The sequence below is a fragment of the Lodderomyces elongisporus genome, chromosome 3 (assembly GCF_030384665.1).
Source record: "Lodderomyces elongisporus chromosome 3, complete sequence".
NCBI classification, from domain to species: domain Eukaryota; kingdom Fungi; phylum Ascomycota; class Pichiomycetes; order Serinales; family Debaryomycetaceae; genus Lodderomyces; species Lodderomyces elongisporus.
Window position 1 is genome coordinate 276153 of NC_083675.1, and position 24937 is coordinate 301089.

At 38.4% G+C, this 24937-nt stretch overlaps 11 protein-coding genes and 2 non-coding genes across 13 annotated transcripts; 6 read left to right on the forward strand and 7 right to left on the reverse strand. All coding sequences in view use genetic code 12, as the record gives it.

Annotated features, from left to right (window-relative positions):
* Positions 1-86: 86 nt before the first annotated feature.
* Positions 87-1338, forward strand: ARP2 (Arp2/3 complex subunit, actin nucleation center; the record flags this gene model as incomplete). Its single annotated transcript, XM_001523449.2, has 2 exons — positions 87-102; positions 179-1338. The coding sequence occupies 2 exons, from the start codon at positions 87-89 to the stop codon at positions 1336-1338; spliced, it is 1176 nt and encodes a 391-aa protein (XP_001523499.2).
* Positions 1339-1513: 175 nt separating this feature from the next.
* MPS1 (Serine/threonine kinase mps1) lies at positions 1514-3856 on the reverse strand (the record flags this gene model as incomplete). The annotated part of the gene is made up of 1 exon (XM_001523450.2): positions 1514-3856. The coding sequence occupies one exon, from the start codon at positions 3854-3856 to the stop codon at positions 1514-1516; it is 2343 nt and encodes a 780-aa protein (XP_001523500.2).
* A 673-nt stretch (positions 3857-4529) lies between these two features.
* Positions 4530-4622, reverse strand: PVL30_002440. The gene has a single exon. It is a non-coding gene; the product is annotated as a tRNA-Met (tRNA).
* A 630-nt stretch (positions 4623-5252) lies between these two features.
* PVL30_002441 lies at positions 5253-5326 on the forward strand. The gene has a single exon. It is a non-coding gene; the product is annotated as a tRNA-Asn (tRNA).
* A 717-nt stretch (positions 5327-6043) lies between these two features.
* On the reverse strand, positions 6044-6238 carry PVL30_002442 (uncharacterized protein; the record flags this gene model as incomplete). The annotated part of the gene is made up of 1 exon (XM_001523451.1): positions 6044-6238. One exon carries the CDS (start codon positions 6236-6238, stop codon positions 6044-6046), a length of 195 nt encoding a protein of 64 aa, XP_001523501.1.
* Positions 6239-6646: 408 nt separating this feature from the next.
* On the forward strand, positions 6647-8854 carry PVL30_002443 (uncharacterized protein; the record flags this gene model as incomplete). The annotated part of the gene is made up of 1 exon (XM_001523452.1): positions 6647-8854. The coding sequence occupies one exon, from the start codon at positions 6647-6649 to the stop codon at positions 8852-8854; it is 2208 nt and encodes a 735-aa protein (XP_001523502.2).
* A 782-nt stretch (positions 8855-9636) lies between these two features.
* Positions 9637-10812, forward strand: PVL30_002444 (uncharacterized protein; the record flags this gene model as incomplete). The annotated part of the gene is made up of 1 exon (XM_001523453.2): positions 9637-10812. The coding sequence occupies one exon, from the start codon at positions 9637-9639 to the stop codon at positions 10810-10812; it is 1176 nt and encodes a 391-aa protein (XP_001523503.2).
* Positions 10813-10876: 64 nt separating this feature from the next.
* Positions 10877-11728, reverse strand: PVL30_002445 (uncharacterized protein; the record flags this gene model as incomplete). The annotated part of the gene is made up of 1 exon (XM_001523454.1): positions 10877-11728. The coding sequence occupies one exon, from the start codon at positions 11726-11728 to the stop codon at positions 10877-10879; it is 852 nt and encodes a 283-aa protein (XP_001523504.1).
* Positions 11729-12235: 507 nt separating this feature from the next.
* Positions 12236-13888, reverse strand: PVL30_002446 (uncharacterized protein; the record flags this gene model as incomplete). Its single annotated transcript, XM_001523455.1, has 1 exon — positions 12236-13888. One exon carries the CDS (start codon positions 13886-13888, stop codon positions 12236-12238), a length of 1653 nt encoding a protein of 550 aa, XP_001523505.1.
* A 1026-nt stretch (positions 13889-14914) lies between these two features.
* Positions 14915-17764, reverse strand: PLB1 (Lysophospholipase 1; the record flags this gene model as incomplete). Its single annotated transcript, XM_001523456.2, has 3 exons — positions 14915-16819; positions 16872-16879; positions 17761-17764. 3 exons carry the CDS (start codon positions 17762-17764, stop codon positions 14915-14917), a joined length of 1917 nt encoding a protein of 638 aa, XP_001523506.2.
* Positions 17765-20617: 2853 nt separating this feature from the next.
* On the forward strand, positions 20618-22027 carry PCD1 (8-oxo-dGTP diphosphatase; the record flags this gene model as incomplete). Its single annotated transcript, XM_001523457.2, has 1 exon — positions 20618-22027. One exon carries the CDS (start codon positions 20618-20620, stop codon positions 22025-22027), a length of 1410 nt encoding a protein of 469 aa, XP_001523507.2.
* A 455-nt stretch (positions 22028-22482) lies between these two features.
* Positions 22483-23121, forward strand: PVL30_002449 (uncharacterized protein; the record flags this gene model as incomplete). Its single annotated transcript, XM_001523458.1, has 1 exon — positions 22483-23121. One exon carries the CDS (start codon positions 22483-22485, stop codon positions 23119-23121), a length of 639 nt encoding a protein of 212 aa, XP_001523508.2.
* Positions 23122-23345: 224 nt separating this feature from the next.
* RRP3 (ribosomal RNA processing protein) lies at positions 23346-24860 on the reverse strand (the record flags this gene model as incomplete). Its single annotated transcript, XM_001523459.1, has 1 exon — positions 23346-24860. The coding sequence occupies one exon, from the start codon at positions 24858-24860 to the stop codon at positions 23346-23348; it is 1515 nt and encodes a 504-aa protein (XP_001523509.2).
* Between the last annotated feature and the right edge of the window lie 77 nt (positions 24861-24937).

The following is a 24937-nucleotide window of genomic DNA, read 5'->3' on the forward strand; positions in this document are numbered from 1 at the left end:
ACTGTCACCATTACTACTACAACAAAAACAACAATTATTAATACTATAAAATAGAACAGAATAGCAGCACTAATCGAATTTCAAAAATGTCAACTCCAATTGGTATGTAAGATACAACATATATGTATATATGTATATAAATTTAGCTCGAAAAAAATGACTAACAAATCTTATTTAGTGCTCGATCAAGGTACAGGATTCGTCAAGATTGGACGAGCAGGTACCAATTTTCCCGACTATACGTTTCCTTCGATGGTTGGACGTCCAATCTTGCGAGCAGAAGAACGTAACATTCTTGTGCCGGATGACGTAGAAATTAAGGACATAATGTGTGGTTCTGAGGCGAGCCAAGTACGATCCCTTTTGCAAATCAACTACCCAATGGAGAATGGTATAATCAAGAATTGGGAAGATATGGAACATTTATGGGATCATGCATTTTTTGACAAGATGAAGATTAACCCTGTGGGTCAAAAGATTTTACTTACAGAACCACCAATGAACCCATTGAAAAATAGAGAAATGATGTGTCAGGTTATGTTTGAGAAATACGGATTTGGCGGAGTTTATGTTGCGATCCAGGCAGTGCTAGCATTGTATGCGCAAGGTTTGAGCTCAGGAGTTGTGGTTGATTCAGGTGATGGTGTTACGCATATTGTCCCTGTCTATGAATCCGTTGTTTTGAATCACTTGACAAGGAGATTGGACGTTGCAGGAAGAGATGTCACTAGACACTTGATCAACTTATTGTTCCGCCGGGGTTATGCTTTCAACAGAACTGCTGATTTTGAAACTGTGCGTCAAATCAAGGAGAAGTTATGTTATGTTAGTTATGACTTGGCCTTTGACGCCAAGTTGGCTACTGAAACTACAACTTTAGTCGAGTCTTATGAGTTACCAGATGGAAGAGTGATTAAAGTTGGTAGTGAACGTTTTGAAGCACCAGAATGTTTGTTCCAGCCACACTTGGTGGATGTAGAGCAACCCGGTGTTGGTGAGACTTTGTTTAATACAATCCAAGCAGCTGATGTGGACGTCAGGTCCTCATTGTACAAGGCTATTGTCTTGTCTGGTGGTTCTTCAATGTACCCAGGTTTGCCATCGAGATTGGAAAAAGAGTTGAAACAACTATGGTTAACAAAAGTGTTGCATGGGGATGCTTCGAGATTGGACAAGTTTAAGGTAAGAATTGAAGATCCACCAAGGAGGAAGCACATGGTGTTTATCGGAGGTGCTGTTTTGGCCAACATCATGGCAGACAAAGACCACATGTGGATCTCAAAACAGGAATGGGAAGAGCAAGGACCTCGGGTTTTGGAAAAATTAGGGCCACGTTAAGGAAGGGAAAGGGAAAAGAAAAGATAAAAAAAAAAAAGATTTTGCCAAAGACTAGGGAATAACAAACTTCTCATTTTCAAAAAACTGTAGATCATATCATTTTTTTTTTCATCTATCGATAAATTTACATTTACATTTATATATATATATATAAGTATATGTGTATAATACAGTGTTAGCAATTACATGCTTCTATTTGTTTGATGATGTCGTCTACCATTGCATCGTAGTCGTCCGTGGACATTCCTTCTCCATGAACACGTTTGTTGAACCCAAAATTAATGCTCTCGTGTACTATTTTAGCCACCACAGTCTCGTTAACAACCTTGGGACAAAAGAAATCGCTGGACAAGCACTGTTCAATTGTCCATCTGTCTCCTGGATCTCGAGCAAGACAATTCTTCATCAATTGGATTGCACTTGTGGGTACTTTGACATCTCCCATCCCCATTGCTGGGTACTGGATTTTTACCTGGGGGTTCATTATCGCCATCACTCTTTGAGTTCCAGAATACGCTGCATACGGAGGTTTGCCATAGATGAATTGGTACAATATACATCCACAAGACCAAACGTCAGAAGGTCTTCCTACTTTCCATGTCGTGTTCTTGGCACCAACTAAGTTTGCCTCGACAAGAGCCTCGGGTGCCATGTAGTTTGGTGTTCCTATTTGTGATTCGCGGTAGATATTCACGGTATGGTCGGGGACAGCATTGGCAATACCAAAATCTATAATCTTCAACACACCTTTAACCATGAGGAAATTTGCTGGTTTCAAATCACTGTGCACAATGCCTGCATTGTGGACATCCTCTACACACTTGAACATTTCGTGGATATGGTATTTGACGAAATGGATGTCCAAAGGTAATTTTGCACTGATCCTATTCTGAAACAATATCGCGAGGTCAATATCACCTCGTTCCATGATGAGATATATGGAAGAAGTAAACACTGCATGGTCAACAAGCTTGACTACTCTTTTCGAGTGTCTCAATTTCAACAACAAGTCAATCTCGCCCTTGAAACTATTCATGTTTTCAAATTGATTCAAAGTAACTTTTTTTAATGCATATTGTCGACCATCTGCAACCGATTTGATTCTGTAAACTTTCGAAGAGCCCCCGCGTCCTAGTAGTTCTAATTTTTCATAGTATTTGCCATTTATTTGCACTGTTCGCTTCCTCTCTGATGCAGTAGTAGTAGTAGTAGTAGTAGCAGCATTGTTGTTGACTTCTTCTTCCATGGTGTTATTGGTTGGTGGCGCATTGTATTTGTGTTGATCCTTCAATGGTTGGATTTCGAGTTGAGAGCGTGGTTCTTGGTGCGCTGACTGTTGTTGTTGTTGTTGTAGATGCTGCTGTCTTTGTTGTGCATGGGGTGCCTCTTGTCGTGTGTCGTGCCGTACCACAGCTTTAGGCAATTTGGGTTTTCTAAACACATTTGGTGATACATCAGACAATGGCACTCGTTTATCCTTGAACGGTGATTTTAATGGAAGAAATGTATCCTTTTTGTTATTTGAAAAGCGGTTTCCCTGTCCCATTTGTTCAGATGGTTGCAATTTCATATCAGATCTTTGTTGTTCTTTTTTGCGCTGTTCAAAGAATTCTTTCTCCCTTAGCTGATGTAATCTTGCACGTTCTCGAGCCTCTTCCTCCAATTCCAATCGTCGCAACTCTATTCGATGTTGTTCCATGCGAACGAGCTCTGCTCTCTGTTGCTCTTCCTTTTCTCTCTCCAATTGTCGTTGTTGCTCCAATCTTTCCTTCTCCAATTTCTCTTTTTCCAAGCGTTCTTTTTCTCTTCTTTCTTCAACTCGTCGACGAATGACAAGCTCATCAATTGTGGGATCACTTGGTGATTCTACCTTCACATTATTGTCGATTGGCATCTCCAATTCCATCACCGGTATTTTATCTAAATCCATCTTTTCTTGCGGTTTAACCTCATCTCCTGTTGCTCGTTTGGGAGATCCCAATTTCTTACCAAACATTCGCCTTCTCTTGATTTTCAGAAAACTGTTATCCGCCTTGCTCGTATTGAGTAAAGAGTTGGATGCGGGACTAGAATGGTTTTCTCCTTCATCAATTGATGCACGTGTGTGTTGTAATGTAGGTTGCATCGAAGCAAAGTCTGTGTTTAATGTCGATTGATTGCTGCCAGAGAAATGTGCACGTATCTTGTCTTTGATACTGGTGTTTTCAGAGTTTGAGGTGGGTAAATCTTTTTCATAAATCCCTGTAGCTCCTATAGCTGCTCCTGTAGCTGCTCCTGTAGCTGCTGCTGTAGCTGCTGTTGAGGACAAACTGGCAGTGAAAAAGCCAAGAGACCTGTTTCTAACATTTAGCGAGGCTATACTATACGAGCTGAGTGATGGTGGTAAAAACGTCGTTGTCGGGTCTTCTTCAAACGCTCGTTTGGTGGAGTTTGAGCTATTTGGAGATATGCGTTTAATCGTGTTGTGTATATCTTTTGATTCTTTAGATCCCATGGATCTGATAGGCCCATTGACCATGTTATCGTAAGGCATCACTTATTTGGGCCATCCAAAACGTGGAGAAATGGTTGTAGTGGTAGTAGCCTGGAGTAGTGATTTTAGCGGTGTTGATGGTGGTAACTTATTTCACTGAAGTACCCAAAGATCACAAGATGATGTTGTTTACAAAATGGCAGTCTGAGCCTCACTTACCCACTCTAACCACACACAAACACTAACTTTTGAACTTGAACTCTCTTTTTTAAAAAAAATTCTCTAATAACTTGTTTTCTCTATTTGTTTTTCTTTTTTGTTTTCTTTTTCTTTATTTATTTATTTATTTATTTATTCGTTTCCCTCGCAAGACGTCTTTGTGTGCGTGTTGTTTGATGACCGCAAGCACAAAGAAATATCGCGCGCCTTCTACAAAAAATTTATTTACAAAATTTTGGTTGAGTGTTTGTTACTTTCTCTTAGTTTTGCAAATAAACAAAAAAAAAAAGAATAAAAGAATAGAAAGAATGAATGTTTGACAAGTGGTTAGATAAACCGTCTTATTGTATTTGTATATACCCTCATCAACCAAATTAAAAGTGTTGGCACTGGGATTGCAGAAGGAATCTATAACAAGAAAAAATAAAAATAAAAAAAGAAAAAAAACCATAATCTTTGAATATATGATATCATTTCGAATAGTAAAAAAAATGGGGAATGCCCTCCGTGAGGATCGAACTCACGACCTCCTGATGGCTCACATTGCGGACAATTATGAGACAGACGTTCTAACCAACTGAACTAGGAAGGCTAAACGTTGGCAGTTGGATGTGTACCGTTATTCATACTTACTTGTCTATTTGAAAAAGTGTAGGGCATTATATGCTTAATTTGCTTTTTATCTTTAGCCATTTATCTCAAATCTTCCTCACAATGAATCATTACTTTATTATATATCAAATGCTTTTTCTCATGACTTATTAAAGTAGAAAATTACATAGTTTTTACCCATATTAATGCACACACTTTTTGCTTTCTTTTTTCGTTTGGTTCCCTGCTTCATGCGATTTGTTGTACAATTATTTTTTCTTTCTTCTTTGAATTGTTTTAATTCAAAAAAAAGCAAAAAATGAACCAAGAAATTACAAATTCCAAACTTTGATACCGAACCATGATATAAACTTGAACCAGTACTTAGTTATAAGTATGAAACAATATGTTAGACTTGTTTTTGTTTCTCTAATTACGTATAGAGTGTCAACTTAAAGACTATGCTTGAATTGGCTTTTGCGAAACTTCAAATCAAATATGTGTCTACATATATAAAATTATTTATTTAAGAATTTTTTTCCATTATGCTTTTTTCGCTAGCATTCATTATCAGTTAAACGGCGATGTTTTTTCATCAACAACTTGAAGCATCTGGCTCAGTTGTTTTCAAGACTGGATGGCCAAGCTGGTTAAGGCGTGAGACTGTTAATCTCAAGATCGTGAGTTCGATCCTCACTCTGGTCGGTTATATTTTTTTTACATTTTCTCTCTTTCTCCTTTTTTTCTTTATTTTAGCAATTAGAAATATGCTTTGAAAAATTTCGAGCTTTGCTTTTATTTTTTTGACACCATTTCTTGAGTATAACTTGGCTAGGATTAAGCATTTGGTTTATTTGTCGTAGCGGAGAAGCGCAAGGGGGGGGGGGGGGGGCAAGGTAGAAAAAACCAGTACGTATGTTAAAAATGAAGAAAAAAATAGGCTTCTCATCAAAGATATAGAGATGAAGTTGCACAGTTTGTCAAATTGAAGATTGAAGAAGTAGAACAAAAAAAGTAAAGCAAATGAACAAAAGAACAGACAAACAGATACGGATACAGACATAGACACAGACACAGACACAAACCCACGTAAAGTCACATTCATTTATGCTAAAACCCAGAGTTTACTAGAAACAAAATACAATACAAACTCATTTCATAAGGTTGAGATCAACTCTTTTTTAAACATTTTCTCTGGTTTTCTCTCTCCAATTTTTTTAAAAATTTTTTATCTATTATATCTGAAATTCCAAATAGTAAAAGTATCCTCACAGGTTGGTAAATAACCACCATTAAGAAAATCTCCAAATATGTGTGTCAAATCACTTTCAGCAATAATAATAAAAAAAATTGGTTTCAACAAGTCATTTCCTCCAACATATTTTGTCCTCACCATTGTAAATCTCTTTGTAGAAAGTTTATTTATTTCTTTCCACTCTTTTTGATACCACCTCCAACTAAAGGTCCACCTTTCTTTGCTTTCTCCGCCATTGCTTTCTTTGCAGCTGCATCTGCTCTTTGCTTAGCTTTGAATGCTGCATCATCCTCATCATCCTCAACTTGCTTCTTCTTTGGAGCCTTTAAAGGCTTTGCTTTACCACCTTGACGACCAGACATGATACACTATAGCGATTTTGTTGATTAAATGTGGGAGGAGAATGTGATGAGATTTATGAGCGTTTGTAATTTTTCTGTACTAATAGGGTTTTTTTTTTCTTCTTGTTCTTTTTCTTTTGGTTGTCGTTTTTGCGCACACTTGAGAGATTGTGTTTGTAGCGAACACACACTTTGAAAATGCAACCCGCACTTACTTACTCCAACTAATTGAAGCGAATTGGAAATTATCATTACCAACAGTACTGCTTGCTATCAATTGAGTACAACTTTATAAAAAAATAAATGTATATATACACATAAATACATAAATACATAAGTACATAAATACATAATTACATACCAACATACACATTTATATAGACATTCATATACACAGCATCTGATTTCCAGTAAAATTTTTCAGAAGCAATGGGTATACTTACAACGCAGGATAAAGAAAAGATAAAAAGGGCGGTGCCAAAGACAAGTAACAAGGTGATTGATGCGACCGTTGCCAGACTCTACATTGCTTATCCAGACCCTACGAAATGGGTTTTTACTGGTCTAATGGGAGCAATTGCCCTCGTAGACGATTTGGTTGGCCACACTTTTTTTCTCAAGATGGTTGATATAACAGGTCACCGAGGAGTCATTTGGGATCAAGAATTGTATGTCAATTTCGAATACAACCAGGATAGAAAATTCTTTCACACTTTTGAAATCGAAGACTGTTTAGTTGGTCTTTTGTTTGAGGATACTAATGATGCAACACACTTCCACAAACGAGTTACAACACGTCAAAAACACGGCTCGAGTGCCACAGTGAAGAATAAAAATGCAATAGCTTTGAAAGAGAAAGTTGGCCCCAAAACACATAACGCACCAGGACCTCGAGGCGAGTTTATGGATGTGAACACAGCACAAAGACAAAGGCGTGCAAAAGGAGTATTGTACTATGATGACGTACCTCCACCCGAATGGAGATCTCTTTACGCAGAGTTGGAGGCTGCTGGTATAACCGAAGACATGATTGTGGATAATAGGCAGTTTATTAAGGATTATATTGCTCAACAAGGTGGTCCACTAGTAGGGTTAGAGCCTCCAGTGCCGAGAAAATACCAGTCTGCACATGAAAGAGCTCTCAATAATGAAGCACCAGCATCTTCATCAGCATCAACCACGACCACCACTACCACAGAGCATGCGTCATTTACAAAGCACAAGAAGGCTCCACCGCCTGCACCACCAACTCAGACACCATCATCATCTTCGCCCGCACCAGGTGCACCAGGTATATCAAATATAGCATCATCAGGTTATGGTCATTCAACACCAGAGTCACATTCATCAATGTCACCATCTACTGAAACACCAGATCCTGAGAATGAGGCTGGAAATGAACCTGCCAAATTCAAACCCGTTTTTAGAGTTCCGCCGATGGATAAGCTTCCGCAAAGAGCTGCATCGCAAACTTCTTCCTCTACCAACACCGAGAGACCTCTACCAGCACCACCCTCTGCAGCACCACTGTTTAACCCACAACCTACTACTACTTCGGCACCACACTCTGCAGCAACTTCACAACCAGCTCAAACTCGCAAACCTTTTGCAGTTCCTCCTCCTTTTGTTCCAAATCCAGCACAGCAAGCTCCACAGGCATATCAAACACCACAGCAAACGAATCAAGGTCCTCCAGCACCACCATCTCGTGGTGGTGCACCACCCCCACCTCCAAGAGCAGGTATGTCAAACTCTGGATCACCAGCACCACCTCCGCGAAATGCTGGTCTCACACCTATGAAGACGGGAGGTGCAGGACCACCACCACCGCCACCTCCAGCAAGAGGTTCAAGAGGTCCAGCACCACCACCGCCACCATCAAGATCGTCAGCTATACAGCAACAACACCAGCAGCAGCAGCAACAACAACAGACAGCTCATTCAACACCACCTCCATTGCACCAACGTCCTCAAGTCGCTATACCAATTCAGACTCAAAATCCAAACCAACCAGGATTGACATCCCCACCTCCACCTCCAAGACCTGGCCAATTTACGTCTCCGCCGCCCCCTACGAGACCGGCACAAGCATTACCACAGCAAACTCAAGTCCCAGCTCCAATACCAAATTCATTCCCAACACAAACACAAACACAAACACAAGCTCAAACACAGCCATCACAATCAGCACCACCCCCACCTCCATTACCACAGTCTATGTCAGCAGGAGGTGGAGCAGTTCCACCACCTCCACCACCACCGCCGCCTCCTGCCATGTCTACTGGATCGGCTCCTCCAGCTCCTCCACCACCACCTACCATGTCTACAGGTGCTGCACCGATGTCCAATGGTGGTTCTCTTCCTGAGGCAACTGGAGATGCAGGTAGAGATGCACTTTTGGCTTCGATCAGAGGCGCGGGCATTGGCGCATTAAAGAAGACAGATAAGTCACAATTAGATAAACCTAGTGTTTTGTTGCAAGAAGCTAGAGGCGAACCCGTATCTACGCAGCCAACTGGCGGCGCATCTGGTGGCGGAGGTGCTCCGCCTGGTAGTCTTGCAGATGCTTTATCTGCAGCATTGAGCAAGAGAAAAGAAAAAGTTGCTCACAGTGATGATGAAGATGACGAATGGTGATTGCAAGTGTTTGATAGGTTTTAAGCAATTTTTATTGTGCAGATAGCCTCGTTGTCACATAGCGACTCAAACGAAACGCATATCAGGCTCAAAATTAGGATCGTTTGACAATTCACTTATTTCTGGTGTAAACTGTAGAATATAATTAGCAGACAAAAGTCGCATCTTAGATTCATGTCATATATATATACACATATATATATATTACGGTCATAACAATTATAACGCAATTTTGTAGATATTTGGCAGGAATGACGACTTCACCGAATTTTTTAACTTACGAGTTGAATGAGATAACTTGTTCCTTAAACTTGAGAACTGTACTACAATCATAGCGTTGTCAGATCCAGAAACACTGTACCAGAATACGCCTCTTTTTTAATAAATCTATTCGCTGGTACCGACTTGCAAGGTAACGGATTCTAGTGCATAGCAGTAGCACACTTTCATTAAGTATCTTTGCTATGTGACACTCGTAAATAAACACTTTATACTATGTCAAGAGTTTGAAAAGAAAGAGAGCCAGAGAGAATGAAAAAAAAAAGGTAAGAAGAAATATACATGTATATACACATATATATACGAATACATACACATATAAATATATCGCAAAGCGTTTTTCGATACCAATAGATCTCGGGTGCATGTTTGAGAAGAAAAAAAACATTTTTTTTATTGATCATCATCACCGCTTTTTATTACAAAGACCACCACCACCACCGCCATCACTACCATCACTACCACCACTACTTCCACTACCATCACCGTTATCACTATTATCAATGACTACCAAGGATATTGAAGCACTCATCGTATCGTTTCGGGATGCAACGCAATTCTGGATTGTGAGTCTAAATTCTGAGAAAATCTCTCAAGTCCGTGCAGCATCGGTTGCCAAACCATTAAATGAACTTTCCAGTCTTGTCAAGCTCCTCCGAGCACATACTACCAAAGTTGGAATAATATTCGAGCCAGAGAGATTAAAGAAAGAACCAGCAACTGCATATTCCACACTCGAAAAACTTTCTGAGTCACTTATACTCACAGTCTCGCTTATTGCTCAGCTCAAACTGCAGGATATCTCACAATTATACTACGATGAGATTGTTACACAAGTAGCGCAATTGATTGAATCAAATCACGAGTTGGCAAAAGAACTATTACTGATATACGAAGCAGCGGAGAAAAATGAGGGAGAAAGCAAACAAAGCAAAAGTGAGAGTGAGAATGAAAGCAGTGGTGTGGAAAATGGAAATGGAAATGGAAATGGAAATGGAAACGGAGAAGGTAGATTAGTTTACGTTGGTAAAATATGGAGTAATTGTGATTCACTCTCTAAACTATTAAGCGAGGGTGCTTTAGGTTTGCTCACGCTGAAGGTGAAACAGAGTATAGACTTGATCGATGATGGATTTGAAGAGTTTGTGGAATGGGCAGAGAATCCAGAGGATATGGGCGACCCATTTGGGTTCAGTGATGATGATGATGATGAAGAAGAAGAAGAAGAGGAAGAAGAAGCAGCAGCAATAGCAGAATATGATGATGTGAAAGGAAAAGTACCGAGTAGCACAGGATATGAACTGGAGAAGGAAGAAGAGAAGTCTAGCGAAACAGGATTGTCGGACAATGATGAACTTTCGGCATATGCAAAAAAGTGGCAGAAAAAAATTGAATTGGTCAGATTATTGTTGGCATCATTCAAGAAATCACTTCCGAAAACAACCGCTTCCAATCAAATAGATAAGATATATGACATCCAGAAAAGCTTGGTCACCAGTATCGACAAACTCATTGTAGAGCTCATGATGAATGGTGAGATTTCAGATGAAGTAGAAAGCATAGCAGATGACATTAGCAATAGCTCAACAAAATTGGCTAAATTAGCAGAGTCTATACACAAAGATGATACCAAAAAAACCAGCTGGTATTCAACTTGGATAACTAAATATGATAGCTAGAAGAACCTCAAAATCTTTACAATTTACTCAGCTTCCCTTGTTTATTCGGTTCCACCGCAATAATTCATAATCCCAAATACTTTGCATGGTGTTTGGCGTGTTCTTCAACAAATGTACTAATAAAGAAGTATGAGTGGTCATAACCATCCACCAATCTCAAATCGATACCTCCCTTGTAGCCTTTTCCTGCTTCAACCAAATTCTCTGGTTTTAATTGGTTCTCGTAAAAGTTATCATTTAATCCTTGGTGGATCAAGATAGATGTACTATCATCACCTTTATAGCTTTTAATCAATTCTGTAGGATCATATTGTGCCCACTTGGTCTTGTCTTCTTCACCAAGATAGTTTCCAAAATTCTTTTCTCCCCATTGCACCACGCTTGGGTTAGAAATAGGTGAGAACGCACTAACTGATTTATATGGTCTAGCTTGTCTCAAGAATCCAACGAGCGCACCCATTCCACCCATAGAATGGCCAGTGATGGAAACGTTATCGAAATCCAATTCAGGATACGCCTTGGCCAACTCATCCTGTAATTCTCCATGAACATAGCTATACATTCTATAGTTTTCGGACCAGGGAGATTGTGTAGCATCAACATAGAATCCGGCACCTGTTCCAAAATCCCAAGAGTCGTCTTCTCCTTTGATGTTAGCGCCACGTGGTGAAGTATCAGGAAATACTAAGGCAAACCCATACTTGGCAGCAAAGTAGGCGAAAAATGATTTCTCAGTGGCATTGTCTGGTGTGCACGTTAATCCCGAAAGGTAGACCAACACTGGTGTCTTTTTGGTTTGTGCCGGTGGGATGAACACATTCACATTCATTGGGGTCTTGGTAACTTTTGACTCATGGGTCAATTTGAGCAATTGACCGCCGAATTGGGTTATAGAGGAGTTGGTCTTGAACGACATTGTGGACACTTTGTTTGTAAATTGATTGTATGTAAGGACAAAAAAAATTAGTGGCAATTGAGCTTAAACCAAGATGGAATTAGCAAAAATTAAGATGTTCAAATTATGGATATATGAACATATATATATATATATATATATACCTATGTATTACGGAGCAGTTTGTTTTGTGTGATGTCAAGGTGCAAAACTCAAAAACTTTGAGTTGCGATCTTTGTAATCAAAGAGGGAAGGGATTTACATACCGGATTGGGACAAGAAAACCTTGCGGACAATCTATCCGGAGAGCTAAAAAAATAAAATAAATAAACTAACCCAGATATTAAGTATAAAATGTCGAGTCAACACTCAATTGTCTTATTCAATAAACAGATGGAGACTTTGATTAATATCACTGTCATTGATATTATTATATTCTTTTCTAATTATAAATTCTAAGATGAAAATGTTTCTCTTTATTATCTCTCTCTCTCTTTTTTTTTTTTAATTTTTATTTTCTCTTTCCTTCTATAAACAGCTTTTTCCTCTAGGCTCATAGGGAAAACACAAGACTAAAAGACCGGACAATAAAAACAATGCCCCTGAAACAAAAATAGGAGCCGAAGTAGTCAAATCGGCGTAAATTGCAATGATGGGTGCAAAAACACCCATAATTCGATTGAAGGATGCAGCCAATCCTACCATTGTACCCCTTATTTGAGCAAAACAACATTCAGGTGTATATGCGTAAAGAACTCCATAAGCAATGTTCGAAAAAAATGAAAACATACAGTTCCATCCGAGATTAGCATTACTTGTTCTTGCTGTCGTAGATGCAAATAGCATGACTCCGGTGAGTAGCAAGGATACTGAAAGTGTTCCTTTTCTGCCAATACGGAGCTCGACCAAGAAACCAGCTATTATTGCCCCAGGAATGCCCAATACAGATACAATTAAGGTGTTTCGGTATGTATCATGAACGCTTAGTGGTTTGTTTGCATCACCGCGTGTCTCCAAATAGTAGGGCAAAAAGGCGTTATACAAAGGGAATGCTAATCCAATCAAGCCCCACGTAAAGATGATAAGCGAGTTTGAGACTGCCAATTTCTTGGAACCAAAACATTGTCGTACATGGGAAAGATTGTATCTCTTGAGTTTCTCCTCAATGAGTTTATTTTTTCTAGTAGAGCTCTCTGGCATTGCACCTTTAGCTCCATTCTCATTCTCATTCTTATTCTCATATTCATCGCCACCTACAGCCTCGCTGTACTTTAAGTCGATTGCTTCAAAATCGTGCAATGTCAAAGTATTGGTTTTCCCATTTATTCTTGCAATTTTGTTTAATGTCTCAACTGCCTTTGCATCTTGGCCCCTTGCCAAGTAGAATCTTGGTGATTCAAACACTCTAAATGCAAATCGGGCAGCAAACATGAGCAATGTTAAGCCACCAAGCGCAAATAAGAAATACCGCCACCCCCAATTATCCCCCTTTTGGCAGTTTGTTAAATCTGTGCACGAATAATTACCAATTAATCCCCAAGAAATCAAATTAGCAACTATTTGACCCAATGCCCACCACCCCGACATCACTGTGAGCAACCATTGGTGACTGGCTGGTAACGCTTCGAGGAAAATGGCAGAATCCACAGGTAAGTTCCCGCCAACACCAAAAGACCAAAAGGAAACAAATATACCAGTTGCAGCAAAGTTTGGGGAAGAACCAGCAACTACTGCCCATATACCGGTTATCAAGAAAGTCAAATTGAAAGCCCATCGGCGCCCAATAATGTCTGATGATAGAGACCAGAACAATGCGCCAGCCAACAAGCCAAGGTTCTGTGCAAGTGTAAGGTAAGGTCCTTTTCCTGCGGGTGAGTGCACACCATTAACCTCAATCATTCGAGGGAGTATAAGTGAAGTTGCAACGGGCCATGCATTATCGCTGAACCATCCAAACCCAGCAACAAAAAATAATCCAATTTGATACTTGCCAAACCCTATCTCCTGGATGGCATCTGCGACTAATTTGGATTTAGCAAGGTACGATTTGTCTGCATCTTCTTCTGTGAACAATTCAAATGTCGAGGAGGACGAGTCTGATGTGGGGTTGACTTCTCCTTCCACTGCATGAAAGGATTCAGCTTTCTCGCCAACCGATTTGCTCCTGAACAAACGAGACATTTGATTATATATATATATATATATATATTATAAGTATATATATGTTATATGTATATACAATTGTTTACTGCAAGTTCTTTGCGGAGAGTATGCCTTGCACTGAATGATTTGGTTATGAAATTACGCGTAACCGCTCTTTAAGCCAACTCCAGGAATATGCCAACGCAATAATGAAATTTTTCTTTTCTTTCCTTTTAAAAGGCTGGTGATTGTAAAATCTAGATTGTATCTACCTGTCCTGAGAAGAAGGTTTGCAAATATACACTTGAATGATGAAAATAATAAATTAAATATAAGGAACAAATATATATGAAAATTTCTTGAGGGGCGGAGGAAGGAGCAAAATTTGATAGCTTATATAGGAGGTTGTGGAAATAGCATGGTTATGAAATGGATAACACGGCTGTCTAAACCCTGGTCTTTTTTTATTTATATATATAATTATCCCCAAACTCTACAGTTTAAAAGCGTTGAATATCCACCATCCCAATGTTTTAGATTCTCTTTGATTGCTTTTTTGAATAGTTTCAGCTAAAGTTGCACCCTTATTTTTTTATTTTTTTATTTTTTTATTTATTTAATATTTATTTTTGTTTGCGCATTTTTCCTCTGTCAACCCCCCCCCACTTCACTGCCTCCCCCACCACCATCACAATTACTACCAAATTGAGGCAAAAGAAAAAAACAAATGAAGAGTCACAAAACCAATACCCGCAAAGATACGGATTTATGAGAGAGATTGAGGACAAAGATTGAGAACAAAGATTGAGGACAAAGATTGAGGTCAAAGATTGAGGTCAAAGAGTGAAAAGGAAACGCAAAGGAAGGAGAATTCCATTTTTGTCTATTTTGTTTTCCTTTTTTTTCAGTGTTTTTTCTTTTGATCGATATCCACCTAGTACTGAAAATTGATTATTAATGTACATTTATTTTTCCATTTACCATATTCTTTCAAAATTATAATGAAATTAGATAGCGAGGTTGAAACTAAACAAAAACCTCTTATAGCTACTTTATTTACTCTATTCAGAACAGGAACATACACAATGCAGCCAATAAACTAAACCACACGGACCAGCTCAACTTGCTCACCAAACTTGATCCCTCACTGGTCTTTAATGATTCAGAATCGCTTGTAGTACCTTCCGAAGTGAAATTGATTCTGTCTTCGTTTGTCGTGGTATCCAAGCTTCCATCCCAACAATATCTTTCAAAACATTGCTTACATTGTTCACTTTGTTCTTCCCCATTACGTTCTTGTGATCTTCTAATGATGGCACAACCAACACATGCTGGCCATTCAGGGTCAAGGGTCAAGTTGTAACGAGAAGCAACTTCAAACCCATTTTGGATAATCGAATTACGCTCAGAAGTATCATACTTCATCTTGAATGTTGAAGTGTTTGTCCAATAACTGAATGGACGGTTGGCAATGTATACCAAGAGTGGAGTATCATAAACGCTTGTTTGGTCATTTTGCACCAATGACGAAAGATTCTTGGCGTCACAACCAAAAAAGGTTGGTTTTGCAGACAAGTTCAAGTTGATGAATGATTGTTGATCAGGCACGTATGGGAAGATGGTGCTGTTTCCGGCATCGACAAATTGTCTCTCGTACGACATAACTAAAGAAGTACCATTGGGCCACGACTCATCCGTGTCTGCCGAGTTGTCAAATGCAAAAACAACGTCAACATCACGAGTAGGTTGGAACAATGGCCAAAGTGGGATATTTTGTCCATCTTCACCACCATCAACCAAGGTGTATGTCTCGTTTTGCGCAATGTGTTCTGATGTTCCAACATCGGTGTCGTAGAATGGGTTTGGCTCGTAAATGGCAACATCGTTTTCATCTTTGGAGAAATCTTTTAAAAACGAAGTGATAATAGACTTGACAGTTGATGATAACGAGGTGGTGTTGATTTGCAAAATGAATTGATTAAACAAAGTGGATGATGTACCCATAACAAACCCGGCATTGTCGAAACCTGCATAACATGTACCATTTGCTTCTCCGTCTTCAACCTCTGATCCCAAGTACTTGATCTTACTGAATTGGTAGATACTTGAATCCCAACTTCCAATTTCAAATGGGTTAAATTCATTCAAACTCGAGTTCAAGCTGATAATCTGAGTGTTTGGCGCTCTAGTGTCACTAACAAAGATGGGAAATGGCATCTTGTATTCTGTAAACACATCCCAATCTTGTAAACTACTAAAAGTCATGGATGCACCAGAGTCGTTCAAAGTCGAAAAGAACTGATGAGACAAGCCTCTGCCCCAGGCATCGGTCAATGTCAATTCGAAACCGGCATCCTTCTTTGCATCCAAATCGTCTGAAATGCCCTTGTAGTATTCATAGGTTTTGATAACATTGATACCACCATAATTCATAATTGAGTGGCTCAAGTCCCAAATCTCATTCTTGTCTATAATGTCTTGTACTGAGGTAAAGTTGTTCATAACAATTGACCCCACAAGCCAACTACCACCAGATAATCCGGCAAGGTAGGTGCTTGCTTGCAACAATCCACCCAAACCTTGCGCATCGGAACTTTTATTTCCCTTGGTTCTTGAGTCCAAAGCACTCAATTGTCCTGCACCATTCAACATGGCACGGTACCCACCGCCGGAGAATGCCAATCCAATGTGTAAGCTTTGGTTCAAGCCCTTGACGTAGCTCTCGGCATCAAAGTCTGACATATTTGCATTTTGTAAAAACTCAACAATGAGGTCCTGTGTCACGCCATCTCTTCCTTCCAACCAGGACTCTTCCTCATCGGAGATACGGTCGGCAACACGCACGAGATCCACATCGGAGGGACAATCCACTTTTCCTGGTGCATAAGAGTCTGTGGGTGACCAAGCTGAGGCTATGGAAGCCACGGATAGGAGGATGTATATAAAGTGTTGAACAAACATCCCTAGTGTCTAGTAAGGAACAAGTCAATAAAAAGAAAGGAAATTAAAATTTAGAGAAAACAAATCGGACTGATATGATAAATTTTTGATGGTCTTTCTTTCTTTTCCCCCCTTTTTTTCCGTTTATCAATTTCCTCTATTATTTCTTGAAATTTTTTCTTTCGGTGTGAATAAGTTTGATCTTTTGGAGTTTATACGTCCAAAAAAAAAGAAGGAAGGGAAGTGGAATTTAGATATTATATATGAAAGAAAAGGAACGGGTATAAGTGATTATATTTAAAGGAAGGAGCTGATAGAGTAATTTGGACTCTGCCTATCATTTCATAAACTTGTGAGATTCGAAAACTAAAAAAGATTATAAAAATTAAAAAATTAAAAAAAGGAAAACAAAACAAAACAAAACAATAAAACACAAGGCCACATTACATTTGGGTCAGCAGTCTTTGTAGCCAAGCCATAACCATCCGGGAAAAGACGCAAAACAACAAAACAAGAACAGAACAAAAAAAAAAAAACAACAACTAAAGAGAATACCTGTATATGTGCAATGCATCTAATCCCATAGAGTTTTTTTTGTAGCATTTGTAACCTTTTTATAGTCACTTTTAGTTTCTATCTGTATGGTTCTGTGTTTTTGAAAATAAAATTTTAAAGTTAACAAATGGAAGAAAAATATCCGAGAAAAAAATATCGGACTAAATTTCTTTTTTTTCTTTTTTTTTCATTCTTTCATTTTGTGCCCGAACAAAGCCCCCTTTTGGGGAGTGATGGGTTTCCTACTTTTATTTCCGGTCTAGCCAGAACCTGCCATCTTATCATGAATTCCATCCCAGAGGCTTAATTGGTCATATATTAGTTTTGTCATTTCGCTTGAAGAATTGGGGAATGGAGAATGAACTCTTCTGTGGCACTGAGAGTATACTTGAGTGTTTTCCAAAGTCTACATATACACATATTCTATACAGTGTCGAAAAAATCAGAAGGACGAAAGAAAGAAAAATCACAATTTTTTTTTTTTGAAAAGTAAAGTGGACCTTTTGTTGATTGATACAAAAAAAGTATAGAACCGATAAACGGCACCAAACGGCAGTATGCGGAAGTAAGCATCAACCATGGCTTAGCTGTACAGCAAACCTGTCACCATTTAAACATGATTTTGATTATGACATTGGCTATGTCATAAGCATGGCCATCCCTTGTTTTCTTCTAGTATCTCCCCACACACACTCTCTTTCTCCGACCCCACAACCGCATAAACATTCCAATGTCTTTTCTTCATTCCTTCCTTGTTTGTTCGTTTGTTCGTTTGTTTCTTTGTTGGATTGTTTTTATTCTTTATTTTTTATTCTTTTCTTCAAAGAAACACAACTACAAAATACCCGATCTTCTCCCTTTTCTTTTCTTTTCCTTTGTCGTTTGACGTATACTAATAATAGAACCGGCTCGTAATCAACTGTTCCTATTGTGTGTTGAGTAATCCTTTTACTCTTGATCGATTAGTCGCCTAAAAAAACACAAATAAAAAGTTTTTTTTTTTTTTGCATTGAAACGTCATCATACATGTGCGATGAGGTATAAACAGTGTGGTAAGTCAGACGGCAAAAAGAAAAAGAAAAGAAAGAGAGAGAGAGAATACAAAAATAGAATAGACTGAAAAACTGTGTACTGAGTATGGAGTCTGGAACACAATAGAATATAAGACCTCTACAATGTTACATCTGCTCTAAAACTACTTAGTGGGAATCTGTATTTAAAGTAAAGAACTCGACATGTGCTATATGGAACAGAGACATGAACATTTCTTATTTAGCAATAGTGGATTGCACGAGGTTTATATATGGTGAGAGAGAGAGAGAAAGAGCGAAAGAGAGTCATACACATACACTGTATGTCTTTTGCAGCAACAACACTAAATGTATTCAATATTAGTGATCCTTTTATTTCTTACTCATGAGCCACCTATGCATGCTTCTTGAAGAAAGAGTATCGATACCTTTGTTTACCTTTCTCTTTTCGTTTTTTTTTTATCTTCCAGCTTTTCAAACCAAACAAAACCATCTTATGTTGTTGTCCTTCATTATTTTCTTCCTTTCTTGATTTTCACTAAATTCAACTTTGCATAACTAAGAGAACATTATCCTTGTAATGGATGGCCCTGTTTGAAAAAAAGAAAAAATATGGTGATTAATATGGCCAACACAAAGAAACAGTGCCGGCATTAGTAAACCACGCGTTTGTACAGTTTGCAACCAGATGGTATATTGTTTTCTCCTACTCCTATACATCATTATTCATGCTGCTATACAACATTACATAAGTAATACACCAGATACAAATTGTGTACTAGGAAAAGGACATACACTTTGAAGCATGGTAGTATAACTTGTTCCTTGAATTGTTTTGCTGTTTCACTACATTACCAAAAATAGAGTCAAAGTAAACTCTGATGGACTATAATAAAAACAGATTGTATAAGCTTGACCCTCGAGCTTATCCTAGAGGTCAATAGTCTGCTTTAACTGAAACAAGTTATGTTATTGTTCGATACATTCATATATATATATTCATATAATAAATCACGTGACACTTATCTATATATAGATGCTCTATCTTTTGAAATTTCTATTGAATACTTTAGTTGTTTATTCTACCCCTCCCCTCCATTTTGAAGCTGAATATTTAGTAAGCTTCTACAATCTCCTCGGCAAAAACAATGAGTCACTTAGATCAAGTTCAATTAGAAAGAGATCAAAATTTAAGGACAAAGCCAAAAAGTTGTTGTAGTAGTAGTAGTAGTAGAGAGAAAGAGAAAGAGAAAGAGAAAGAATGCTTAATAATAATATACGACCTTTTACAGATACGGCGCTGTTTATAAAAATTCAAATTTTCTTGCAATACTTTTTGTTTTGGGTTTGCTTTGAGTTCTTCTTTGTAAGTTTCTTTGGCTAAGATGGAAGGAGGACACATATAAGGAACCAATGTACCCCTCATTTGGTTTATGTCCAACAATTGTTTGTTTTTGGCTTTCTCTTTATTTCTCTATTTTTCTTATTCATGGTGGGGGGGGGGGAGGGGAAAAGAGGGGAAGAAACAGATTGAGAGAGATAGTTTGACATTTGCACCTTGATTCAAGTATTATTTATCAAAACGGAAATACGAAAAATGACCCCCTCTCCCTTTCCCCTGTCCCCCGTCCCCCCTCCTACTTCATTTCCACCCAAAAAAACGAGAAAAAAAAAGTAATTGATACCAAAGGAAAAGTAAATGAAGCAGAACCAGAAAAGAAAGAAAAAGAAGAAGAAAAAAGAAGAGAGAGAGTAAAGTATATATTAATCTTGTTCAGTCCATTAGATTGTAGAAAAGAGATGAAACATATTTGTTTCTTCTTCTTGGTCTTCTTTTTTCAATATTCGTTTTTGCAGTGGCTGTTGTGCGGCTCTTCTTCTTTAATTTCTTTTTTTGGAAATAGTTCCGGATAAAAGGTAAAAAGAAAGAAAAGAAAAAAAGAAAATCATTGAATCAAGTCAAGCAAAGGAAGAAAAAGAAAAGATTGAATAAAAATTGTCAAGAGATTGTTGCAACCGCGGGTTCAGCCTACAATTCACTCACCACTATTGATATACATATTAATAGAACACACATATACACATATACACACACACACACTCCCGCATACACTCCCACACACACAGAGGTGTTATCAGCATTGTTCGTTAGTTGCACTAGTCCTTCCACTTTTGTCAAACGATAGAAGAAGAGGAAAAAAAAAAACCCTTTTACTGGCATAGTATTTAGCTGCTAGTTCATATGATAAGAGCCACACCCAAAAGACTACTCACAACCAGAATACCTAAACAGTACAAAGAATTCAAGTACCCAAATTACAACATCAAACACAACCTCCCTCGACTTCCCCACAGACAACTGAACATCACTGGTGCTACATTTCCCTCCACTTTTAGCAACAACAACAACAACAACAAAAATAAGACCCAGATTCAAACTATGGTATCAACAGAAGCACAGCTCGACAAGTTACGCAACTACACAGCGCCAACCTACTACTCTTCGTCTGCTCGCACCAATGAAGGACAAAACACTACAGTTTCTGTCTGGCACCGTGTACCCGTCTCACGTCGATCAGCAGTATTCATTCTCCTCTTTCTAGGCAAAAAGGGCGAATTACGAGTCCTCCTCACAAAGAGATCATCAAAACTACGCAACTTTCCAGGCCATGTAGCATTGCCTGGAGGTAAGGCAGATGATGCACTGGAGTCAGAATGGCAAGTGAGTCGAAGAGAAATGCACGAGGAGATTGGCCTTTCCTCAGATGACGAAAGTTTGGCGAAATTAGGCATAACAATTGAGCATTTGACATTGTTGCCAAGCTATTTATCACGAACATTCTCTTGTGTTCGACCATGTGTTGGCTTTATGAAATTCGACAACAACAACAATAGCTCCAACCAGGACGAAACAGATATTGAAAACACAATAGCATTGAAGTTGAACTTGGCGTTAAACCCTGGAGAGAGCTCATCGATATTTTCGTGTCCATTGCGAGATTTTCTATACCCAACAATAGACGAAAAACCCATGGAATCAATTGAGAGAGTCTCATACAAGGTGAAATGGGGAGGTATTCCATGGGACTTGAGGTCCTATATGTTTTTGCAAAATAATGAAAATGAAATCGATTGGCTAAAGGATATCAAGGACTTATCGCAACTGGAGGAAGATGATATATTAGGCTCAGAGTTGGACTCCGAGGATAAGGAAAGCGTTACACCTCCATCATTTAGATCGAGAGCATCGAGTCCAAAACGAGGTGACTCAAATACACAAGTTGTTGTTAAGAAGCTGAGTCGAGAACCTTCAACTAAACAAAACCTTTCTTCTTGGGGGAGATTGGGTTCAAGGAAACTTGAAGACACAAATGAAAAAGTATACGACGTATGGGGATTAACAGCAAACATCTTGCATGACCTCAGCAGACTCATCTACGATGATAGGCTGAGCAACAAACGAATGATTGTTGGAGAGGAGGATATGATCTATGCACTCTATGAATACGGAAACATGATGCAGCAGAAAGAGAGAAGCGAGATGGAACGCAAGATGATCCACCTGACAAGTGTCGATGATTCTCAAAACGGGTTCTGCGAAATCTTACCAAAGGAGGTGTTTGATAGATTAGTTAATATATATAAATTGTAAAGTTTTGATTTAGCTAGATTAATAGAATTGGAAACTTTTACCCAATCTTTATACGCTTTTGCCTTGCCTTTTTTTTTTTTTACCCTTTTCATTTCATTTTATTTCATTTCTTTTTCCTAAAGCTCTTTTCAATTTAGTCGTAAGAAGCGTTCTTTTTTTTCTCGATGTAAAGAGGGGAGTCTAACATGAGGGGGGGGGGGGGAAATAAAGGGGTGTATTTTCAACAACGTTTATGGGGCTTTTTTTTCTCTCTTCATTTTAATTCTATTTATTTTTACTTTTTTTATTATTTTTATTAATATTTTTTTTTTTTTTTTTGGATTTCTTCTTCATCAACCAAGGAGTTATATAAAGTTGTATCTTTTGAACTGAGACTTGAGAATCAATACATACAATTTAAGGTTTTACAAAACAACTCTTTGCAACAACCAACAATTTACTAGTACTTGCATTCAATGGCATCAGACGAAAAAACAATTGAGCTTCTTGAGAAACTACACAATTATCAATTGTTAACCAATTCATACCGTCAATCATTTATTTCTGGGTTTCAAGATCTTGCACGTGCCAATTTTCAGACTAGTGAAAGGATTAAAATCGGAAAGGATGCGTATGATCTAAGACCCTGTCTGGCATGCACTATTGCTGAAGCACAAAAAGAGGCGAATGGAGAACCGTTATTGACAATAGTAGATAAACTAAAGGAGAGGAATATGAATGGAAATGAACATGAGCAGTATGATGCTGATGGCGATCACGATGTTGATCATGATATTGTTGCTGGAGATGATATCAAACAGCAAGTTAAAAACCGAAAACGGAAAAACGTGCAGACAAAAGAAGTAGAACAAGGTGTTTTGAAAGATGTTCCAGAAGAAGTGAATGAGAAAACTGATGTAAGTTATGACGACAAGAATGAAGAAGCAAGTACAGTTTTGTTTCGAGATCCTATCAAGCAATTTGGAGCTATTCCTCCAGCAACACTTCGAAAAAGTCAATCCCACTTCAAGGAGGCATTACTGCAGGCAGTGGAAATTATTAATTTGCAAAAAAGCATTCAACGACTAATCACTCAACTTGAGTTAGAGAATTAAAAGTCTACACGGGAGGCGGGGGCGGTGGTGTTTGTTGTTGTTACGAAACAGTTTTGAATTTCTTTATATGCATGAATTTAATACCAAATAACTCGGAACTTTTTTTTTTTTTAAACAAAAGTAAATGTATAAATAAATAAATCAATTATAAAAGAACTGAGTTAGAGAAGTACCAAAAGAACAAAAGAGAAAAAAACAAGAAAGGAAACAGGTTCCCCTTTTCCTTATTTGTTGTTGCTTCTTCCTCTATGCCTCAGTTTATTATCGTTTTCCTCATTCCTGAGCATTTGTATAGCTTTGGAAAGCGCACGGTCAACCGATACTTGCAAGCCTTGCATTTCATCCAAGGGAAGATCCTCCTTGGGTAATTTCGTACCTAAAGTATTCTCAATCCTCAAGTAGGACTCTAGATCATATTGTGTCACCAATGAAATAGCCTTACCTGCTTTACCTGCTCTTGCTGTTCTTCCAACTCGATGGATGTACAGTGTTGGGTCAGGAATATCGTAATTAATCACAAGATCAACAGCAGGAATATCTAATCCTCTTGCTGCAACATCCGTTGCCACCAAAATCGGAGTTCCTGCTTTAAATTTGTTTATCGCACCTAATCGACGACTCTGTGGCATTTGACCATGTAACTCAACACATTTAAAGCCCAAGTTGAGCAACATTAAACAACATCTTCGTGTATGCACCACAGTTCTTGTGAATATAATCACACGCTTCATTGAATCCAGATTCACAATCTGGATAAGTCTCGTGTCTTTGGTATTGGGACTGGTTAAGCACATTGTCTGTTTCAATTTATCAGGAACTTTTTCCAGCTTAACAATTTCCACTTGTACGGGGCTATTCAAGCTTCGCTTAAATTTCTCAATTTCTCGCGACATTGTTGCAGTATATAAATAAGTGATCCTCTGGTGACTAGGAATCTGTTTCAAAATCTGATCAATAGCCTTAGCATAATCAAGGTCAATCATTCGATCAACCTCATCCATGACTAGATATTGCAATTTCTTCAACGAGAACCCCTTTGTATGCTCCAAATGATCGATCAATCTACCGGGAGTGGCAATGATTACATGTGGTTTTCTCATCAAATCCCTTGCTTGTTCCATCATGCTCATACCACCAATAATACAAACACTTCTTAAACCCATCGATGAACCCAAGGCGTCAAATGTCTCCTTGATTTGAAATGCCAATTCTCTTGTAGGAGCCAAAACCAATGCATAATATGGCTGGGCAGCAGTATACAATGTTTGAAGTATAGGAATGGCAAAAGCGGCAGTTTTACCAGACCCTGTCTCGGCAATACCAACAATGTCTTTTCCCTGAAGTGCATGAGGAATGGCCGCTGCTTGAATTGGGGTGGGTTGAGTATATTTAAGAGATTGGATGGATTCCAAAAGCTCTGGCACAAGATCAAACTCTGTAAAAGATTGGACAGACGGTGGTGATGACGACGATGATGTTGATGATGATGATGATGCTGAAGATTGATCTTTTTTAGTAGAAAGATCCTCTTTATTCGATAATTCTGACACATCTGAGACGGGTGTCTCACTTGTAGAAATGCTGATGGTTTCAGAAACAGGTAAAGACTCCTTTGTAGAGGCAGCTGAAGAAGCCGAGGCTAATGCTTTTTGTTTCAATGCTTGCTTCTTGATCTTTTCGGCAAGTTTCTTTGTCGCATCAACGGCTTTGGTTTTCTTTTGAATTCCTTTTGAAGACATGATTATTAGGATGAAATGATAAGGGAAGGAACAAATAAACAAACAAACAAATATATAAACTTTGGTAAATTAGCAAA